This window comes from Oryzias latipes, chromosome 4 (genome assembly GCF_002234675.1).
Source record: "Oryzias latipes chromosome 4, ASM223467v1".
Lineage (NCBI taxonomy): Eukaryota > Metazoa > Chordata > Actinopteri > Beloniformes > Adrianichthyidae > Oryzias > Oryzias latipes.
Genome location: NC_019862.2, coordinates 5,350,720 through 5,358,947, shown reverse-complemented (window position 1 = coordinate 5,358,947; position 8,228 = coordinate 5,350,720). Strand labels below are relative to the sequence as shown.

At 47.4% G+C, this 8,228-nt stretch overlaps 1 protein-coding gene across 2 annotated transcripts; it reads left to right on the top strand.

Moving 5' to 3' along the window:
• Positions 1-725: 725 nt before the first annotated feature.
• On the top strand, positions 726-8,224 carry LOC101154936 (spindle assembly abnormal protein 6 homolog). 2 transcript variants are annotated; one of them, XM_023954038.1, is made up of 16 exons: positions 726-995; positions 2,441-2,501; positions 2,587-2,666; positions 2,743-2,847; positions 2,960-3,128; positions 3,307-3,384; positions 4,167-4,286; positions 4,505-4,696; positions 4,984-5,178; positions 6,370-6,459; positions 6,632-6,811; positions 6,885-6,966; positions 7,233-7,367; positions 7,463-7,508; positions 7,626-7,705; positions 7,897-8,224. In XM_023954038.1, the coding sequence occupies exons 1-16, from the start codon at positions 934-936 to the stop codon at positions 7,947-7,949; spliced, it is 1,728 nt and encodes a 575-aa protein (XP_023809806.1). In that variant the 5' UTR covers positions 726-933; the 3' UTR covers positions 7,950-8,224. The 2 variants fall into 2 exon arrangements, with proteins under 2 accessions (XP_023809806.1, XP_023809805.1); XM_023954037.1 differs by having other exon boundaries at positions 728-995; positions 7,233-7,324; positions 7,408-7,508; positions 7,897-8,222.
• Positions 8,225-8,228: the final 4 nt, after the last annotated feature.

The following is an 8,228-nucleotide window of genomic DNA, read 5'->3' as shown; positions in this document are numbered from 1 at the left end:
TCCGGGGCGGAGTTGAGCAGGCATAAACTCCGCCCTCTGATAATCTCTCCTGTTAATCAAACCCAAAGGGGTCCCTTCAGTACCACTAAGCAATGACATCACTGTGTGTACACCTCATTGTCTGTGAATGAGAAGTGGAGTGAGCGGGGGTGACGTCACTTGCTTCTGGTTACCACTGGTTCCGTTACGGATGTATCCATATTTGAACCAGTAACCAGTGAATGGTCCAAGTTGGCCCGAGCCAACATTTCAAAGGCAACCATTCAAGCCAATCAGAAGTGAGTTAATTGGAAGTCCACACCCCTACCATCTGTCAATCAAACCCTTCAAACGTTTGATTGACTGTAAATTCATCCAACACCATTGGATATGAGCCAATAGTGAACACCATTCTAGAAAATAATACAGGCAAATAGTAAATGTTCATTTTATTCAAAGTCCCACGTCACAAAACCAACATTAGTCTAATCCAATCTTCTTGTTCAAATTCTGCTGATGCATGAATATCAGAAATAACCCTAACTTTTTCAGTTTCAGCATTTGAAAATACACATTTGAAATATAATATAATATAAGAAAGACACATTTGAAATATAATATAATATAATATAATATAATATAATATAATATAATATAATATAATATAATATAATATAATATAATATAATATAATATAATATAATATAATATAATAATTTTACACCATTAACATTCCCGGCCAATAGGTGGCGGTATTTTAATAATTACTATCACTAGCAGTAGAAACTATTTCCGGTTCCGTTACCAGGACAATCCGGTTTAGCGGCCGAAGGGCGGGAACTTTTTAAAAAGTACCAGAGAAACTGGGTCAGACCGGAACAGACAGAAACAACAGAACCCGGAAGAAAACAGCCGCTGTGTTCCCGCGCGCCACCGCTGAGTCCGGAGCTCCTCATGGAGCAGCTGTTCAGCCAGGTGTTGCGAGTCTCCGTCAGGTGCGGGGACTGCGAAGACAGGTGAGTGAGTGACATCATTGTTTGAGCTCGTCACGGCACGCGCTGAAGAACACGGACTGCCCATTTAGTCTGTTAGCAGAACCTTTTAGGTTACATAGGTGTTCAGGTTTCTGACGGTAAACAACAGAGTTTGATGTTGGAATCCTGTTCAGAGAAAGAAGAAAGAGAGGATCCCGCGGCATTAAACTTTCCAACCGAACACAGACAGTCGGTATCTGATAACTACTCTGGACCTGAATAGAGCTCTGGTTGGAGCTTTTCTTGGATCTGAAGCGTCTGTGGACCATAAGATACTCTGGATCCTGAGATACTATTGTTTCGAAGCTCTGGTGGTTCTGAAAAGAGCTGTGGTTTTTAACTCATGTGGATCTGGGGGCCAGATTATACTACTGTTGTTAAGCAGCTCTGGGTCTGAATAGAGTTCTGGTACTGGAGCTTATTTGGACCTGAAGCATATGTGAATCTGGAGATACTCTGGTTCAGAAAAAAGCTAATGATCTGACAGAGTTAGAAATAAGGGGAAAAAATGGTTGTTCTCTGGACAACCTGGCAAGTAATATTTGGTTGTCCTTCGTTACCAATATTCAACAGCAATGAAACCTACTCAGATGTCAGTACTTACACCTTTATTTCTTCTATACATCTAAAATCAATTGCCTCTTATGACGGACATTTAAAAAACTTTAAATATTAAAAACAAACATTTTACTAAATATTGAAGCATCTGGTTACACAAAGTATTGCCATGTAAATCAAATACTGTTACGGTCAAATGAAAATACTTTATCTTACCCTATAATATATCAGAAAATTGATTACATTAACCAACACTGTAACCTAATGAGTATTTTTAAAATTTAGAACACTTGTATGGACTGGGACTAGTACAGAATTCCAAATATAAAGTAATCTTTATATGTGATAAAAAGTTATAATGTGAGATAACATCTATTTCAAATAAACACACGTGTAAATGATGCCATGTTTACATTGTGCTGCAGCAGCAGTAAAGACTAATATCCCTGATCTTTTAAACAGGACATTCAGGTGCAATGTTGTCATTTTTGACAAGTAATTTCCGACAAGTTCCTCCAGGGATATGTCGTCATCATCAACGTCCGACTCAGTCTGCTGAGGCTGATGCCGCTCACGTCTTCGGGCGTACTCGGTTCGTTCGGAAGTCACGTGACATCGTTCGTGTACACTCGATTTATCTTAAAAAGGCGGACGCCGGTTTCCCAAAAACTTTGAAAAATAGTCGAAAAATACCAAAATGTTGAATAAAAGACCAGGTTGTCACACGGACATTTTTTGGTTGTCCTCCGTGAAATCTGGTTGTCTCGGACAACAGGATAACCGCTTATTTCGAACGGTGTCTGAAGATATCCTTGTTGGAGCTCCTCTCTTCTGTATGAGGAACTGTTTCAGATGTTCATGTCTAACAGGAAATCAAACGTTCGAGTCACCATCCAGCTCCAGCTGACCACCAGCCCGATCCATAGGAGGGTGAGCAGAACTTTCTGGATTCTTCAGGTGATCTCCACTGTGAAAAAAGGAAGCTTGTGAGGATGGAATGGATCTTCTCTTTCAGGATCTTCTGGTCAGGTTAACCGACGATGCAGATCCATTTTTTCTCTTTAACCTTTCCATATCAGAGGAGGACTTCCAGAGGTGAGTCTGTTGCACAGCCGCTCACCTGAAGTAGATCAGGACCTGCTTCTGACTCCTCTGTCTCATGTGGGAACAGTCTGAAGGTGCAGCAGGGCCTGCTGGTGGACTTTGCCTCATTTCCTCAGAAGTTTATCGACCTGTTGAAGCTGTGCTGCTCAGAGCAGGAGTTGGAGAGTCCGAGGTATGGGGGGGTGCCTGTCAGGTTCACACCGGAGCGTCTGAAACTCCTCAGCAGGTGTTTCCAAGGTACAGCACAACACCCGGCGTCAGCTAACCTTCTCGTTTGTGCTCAGGTTTGTCCTACACCTCAACTGTCAGTCTGCCGCGTTGGAAGGCCCCGCCTCCTTTAGTGTAGTTGAGACCAACGCCTTCAAACACCTGAACCACCTGTCGCTGCGGCTGGCTCAGGGCTCCGACAGAGAGCTGAAGGACTACCTGGCGGCATGCCTCGCCTCCATGAAGGTATGAAGGTCAGGTGATTCGGTCTGAGCACAAATGCTCCTCCTTGAAGGTCCATCACAGGAGTTTAGTTTAAACCACATTGGAAACGCTGACAAAAACCAGGTCCTGGGGTTGCACGTAGAGACTCCAGATTCTCCACTGGACTGAGAGGTTCTGTTTATCTCCTCACTTTTTTTAGGCAGAGAAGCAGGCTTTGGACCTGAAGCTGAAGAAGACGGAAGAAGATCTGTCCAGGCAGCTGAGCTACGCCCAACAGGTGTGCTGCCTCTGTCTGTTACCATCTCCTGTCAGCTCTGTTCTCCTTGGATCGGCATTTGAGGGACCTGGGGCCTCATTTATAAAACTTTGCGTAGGATTTGCGTCAGAAGTGGCGTACGGATGAAACATAGGACGTGCGTACGCCTGGGTCAGAGCTTGCGTGAAGGACCGCACATTTTCCCGTCAAGTTTGCTTTTTATAAATCTCAACTATTGCGTAGAGAGTGGCGTACGCCTTCTTTTGTGCGTACGCAACGTTTATAAATGAGGCCCCAGAACTTCTTCTCCTTGGATCTGCATTTGAGGGACCAGAACTTCTTCATGATGGTCCTCCAGTGTTCTGAACATCTCATCAGATGTCTTGAACTCAGGATGAATCCCTTTTTAAGGTTTCTTCTGTGGGTTTTCTGGACATGCATACATTTTTATGACAGAGGGTTCACATACAGCACAGAACCTGAGCACCATTTGGCCCCTGAGACCCTGCAGTCTGTCTCACAGTGTTAGGAGAATGAACTGCTCCATTTGTCCTTCAACTTGCATGGTGGGGGAGTTTCAGTGATGGAGAAATTGCTGAGCTGCAAACCAGACTGACTTCAGCCCCCTGGATCCCACTGACTCTGGGTTCAGTCACTTAGTATCTCTCCTTCAGTTCTTAGTCATGAATTGTTCTGATCTGCTTTGTGACGGTCCCCAAAACAGGAGAACCTGTCAGCAGAAACACGAGGAACATGTGACGATGTCGGGGTTTTCAGTTCAGGCTTGTGTGTTTGCTCCACAGACTCTGTCTGACAAAACCAGAGAGCTGGACAAACTACGCTCGGAGTGGACCAATCAGAGCAGCTGCCTTTCCAGCCGCCACGCTCAGGAGCTTCAGCTGGAGCGGGAGAAGGCTGCAGAGGTGAGGCTTTCCCGCTGACGGGCCAGCAGATGAGCTGAGAAGTTCTTGGAGCTTTCAGAAGATGGGGAAAATGTGCAGACGTTCACATAAACCTTGAATCTTGAAACGCTAAAGGATTGAGATGTTTGAGTTTAAGAGTAAAATCCAGTAAAGCTGCACTGGCCTCGGCCTCTTCTGGCAGTGCAGCGTCATCTGGACAGACGTCTGGTGTGTTTCAGCTGCAGAGCCGGTTCCAGCATGAGGTTGACCAGCTGCGTCAGGAGCTGGAGAAGGAGCAGAGGAGGAGCAGCCAGCAGCTGCAGGGCAGACTCGGTGAGCTGGAGGCCTCCTGCAAAGACCTGACCGAGAAGAAATACAAAAACGATGCCGCTGTCCGGGACCTGAAAGGGAAGCTGGTGGCTTCAGAGGAGGTGGGTGTGCAGGTGGAGCAGCTGCAGGCACTGAGCTGCAGAGAGGAGGGTGGAATCAAACACAGACTTTACGCTAGCGCATTACGGAGAGCAAAAATCATCTGTCAGAGCTTCCTCTATGGTTCCCAGTCTGACGGCTGGATTCCTCCAGTCAGAGTTCTTCATGAACACGTGCAGATCACACTACTACTGGAACATGAGGGAGAACTCAGTTCTCTAATTTAGTTCTGAACCTGAACATTAATTCTGACCTTTTCTGATGTTTGGTGACACCTTCTGACTTGCAGGAGTGCCAGCGTCTGAAGCAGCAGGTCCTCAGTCTCAGGAGGGAGAATGGCACTTTGGACTCAGAGCTCCATGAGAAGGAACGTTTGGTGAACCAGCTGCAGATGAGAGCTGCTGTTCTGGAGCAGGAGATCAAAGATAAAGACCTGCTGATGTGTAGAACCAAGGAGGTCCTGGAGGCCACACAGCAGCAGAAGGTAGGAGCTGCTCCTCTGAGCACGGAGCTCCAGCCTGAACCTCCCTCTGCTGGGGGGGGGGGGGGGGGGGGGGGGGGGGGGGGGGGGGGTTTGACACTGAAGAAAATGGCTTCCCAGAATTAGGTCTTTAAGAGGCGTGCAGGAACAGAACATGGGCGTGTCAGGACGGGAGTTGGGTCATTGCTGAGAAGGGGAGGGGCACAGCTGAGATATTACTGACACCTATGTCCTTTAAGAGGCCTATATCATGCAAAATCAACTTTTTTGAGCTTTTAAGTGTTTTGTAATGTCAATTCCTTACAAAACAAGCAAACCCAAAGCAGTATTTTGATCAATTCACGTGTGTTCCTCTAAAAACCTACTCTCGGAGAACCCGCCCCTCCCAATCCACGAAAACAACTGGGCCTTCACGTTGTGATGTCACAAAGCGAAACCTCCCAGGAAGAGTCTGCGCTGCCAGCTCAGTCTGCAGGCTAACACACACACACACACACACTTTCTCCGTGGCTGAAACGCTTTACTTTTCTACGCACAATATGCACATCCATCTTTGCAAAAGTTCGGATGTTGCTTGCTTTCGTGGGAGAAACACAGACACGCTGCAGAAGCCGACTCTAGGATGACGTCATGAAATGGGCGGAGGCCACGTCCACACATGGAGAGAAAGAGGAGCCTCAGAGATCCAGTGGTCTTGTCTCCAGGTTTAAAAATGAGCCTCGAAGATAACTCAAATGTCATTACAAAATCATTCTTTAGTGTCCCAAAGGTGACATATCATAATATTGCATTTCTGAGTATTTTTCATTCAAGTCATTGTGAATCAGGAGCAGAGGGAAAAATGCAGCTTGTAGTTTTGACATCCCAGCTGCTATAGACAGCCACCAGCTCCCTGTTCTGCTCCATTCTGATTGCATCCACTGTCAGACAAATAGATCCACAAATGTCTTTGTTGTCCTCGTCCGAGCTGGATTCTGGATCAGAACTGGACAGCTCTGGTATTGGTCGCTGTTTTTAATGCATCGCTAATGTTAGGTAGGGGGTGTGGGGGGGGGCTGTAAGCTGCCATCACAGATCATTGATTTTGGCTAAAAACTGCATAATCATCAATAACGGAGCACTAAAGACGATCTGACAACAGATCAAAGACGATTGAAGTGAGACTTTAAGCCCCCATGTCCCCTCTGCTTTCAGGAGTCTGTGGAGGAGAATGCAGAAAGTAAAGAACTCCAGCTGAAAAAGCTTGAAGCCACCGTGTCATCTCTGTCCGAAGAGCTGATCAAGGTTTGTGGCACAGACACCCCCCCCCCTCAGAATTGGATTGTGTGGTTTGGGAATCTGATTCGCTCTGAAATATACAGTAGATCACTAGAACTTTTCAGTTCCATTTCACGTCCCAAACCACGATGCTGCCGTCTTTACAGTCTGTTGGACTCAAACGTCCGTCTTCCTCCAGGCCAACGGCATCATCAAGAAGCTGCAGGGGGAGCTTCGAGGTCTGGTCGGAAAGATCAAGGTCAAAAACACGGTGACGGTCTCTCAGGAGAAGCTCCTTCAGGAAACCTCAGACAGACTGCAGAACGCTGAAAAGGAGCTGCACAGCGCCCGGCAGCAGCTGCTCGCCAAGGAGGAGGAGGTGTGGCTCCTGTAGTGAGAACCTCAGAGGTCCTTCGGCTGGACCCTCCTCTTCATCAAACTGTTTCTGACAGGTGTCAAAGCTGAAGGAGCAGCTGGAGGCCAGCATGCAGAAGCTGAACGAGAGCAGGGAGGTTCTGAAGACCAACGAGAACGGTGAGGAACACACAGCCCAGATGCCCAAGGGGAACCAGAACCTTTCCTGATGGTCCTCTTTATCGAGTTCTGCTGGGTTTTCTCTGACTGATGTTCTGGCCCAGTTCTAAGGAAAATGCTTATGAATTTTGTCATGGTCATTTCTCAGTTCTGAAGTTCACTTTAGCTTTTCTCAGCCCCTCCCTCCTCTTTTTTTTAGTTTTCTCCTCATCATTTCCTGTTTGTATAAATAAAGTGTGGGGGGGGATCATGTGCTCCTCCTGCAGTTATCTGTTGGCTGAACAAGCAGCTGAATGAGAGGCAGCTCCCCCCAAAGCCTCCCGAAGGTGCAGACACCCCGCCAGCAGCAGGACTGAGGGTACAGTCTACTTCCTGGAAACATCACACATCTGTACACTCAGGTCAATAACCCCCCCCCCCCCCCCCCCCCATTTCCCCCAGGCACACTTCAACCCTCGGACAGGTCTTCCTACTGTGTCTCCCTTGTCCTTAACAGATGTCACTGCACAACAGAGAGGGGGCGTGGCCATAGGCCAGCAGCTGTGAGTTTTATCTGTGTGTGTGTGTGTGGTGGGGGTGGGGGGTTAGTCAGCTGGTTGGGGTAGGAGTGGGAGGGGGGGGTCATGAAACAGTTCTCTCACTTCCTGTTTTCCTCTCAGAAAATCTCCAGATCTAGACTCAAAATACTTTGAAAGAAGAGACCCAGTCTTCTGTCGGACCCCCCCTCTGCCCCCCACAGGTGAGCCCTCATCATTTCTGTATTTTGCACTTTGACGGGACATCGGCCTGTATCTCACCTCCCCAGCAGATCTCATGGGGGGGACGTGGAGGCATGATGGACACCTCGTTGGGGATTATCCCTTAATTAATCCACACCCTAATCAGAATAAGTCATCAAGTCAGTCAAATGTCTTGTGTGGTTTTCTGCAGATCTCTCTCAGCGCACGAAGCCCTTCATCGCCTCCGCATACTTCTCTTCGTGACCCACCCCACCCACACACCCACCCACCCACACAGCAGCAGACCGTCATCTTTGGAATCTAAAGATTACTTTTGTTTTTCGTGTTCAACCTTGACGTTTCAATAAAGTTTGTTTTTGAATACGTGGCGTCTCAGGAAACACCTGCCTGTCTGATATGGACATACCTAGCCAGGTGAGGACCCCCCCAGAAAGCCCGAACAGGGAGCGGTCCCTGATGCTTTCAGGTCAACATGAGAGAAGCGTTCATGCTCACGCTGACGGCAGCTGGGGAGAATCAAGA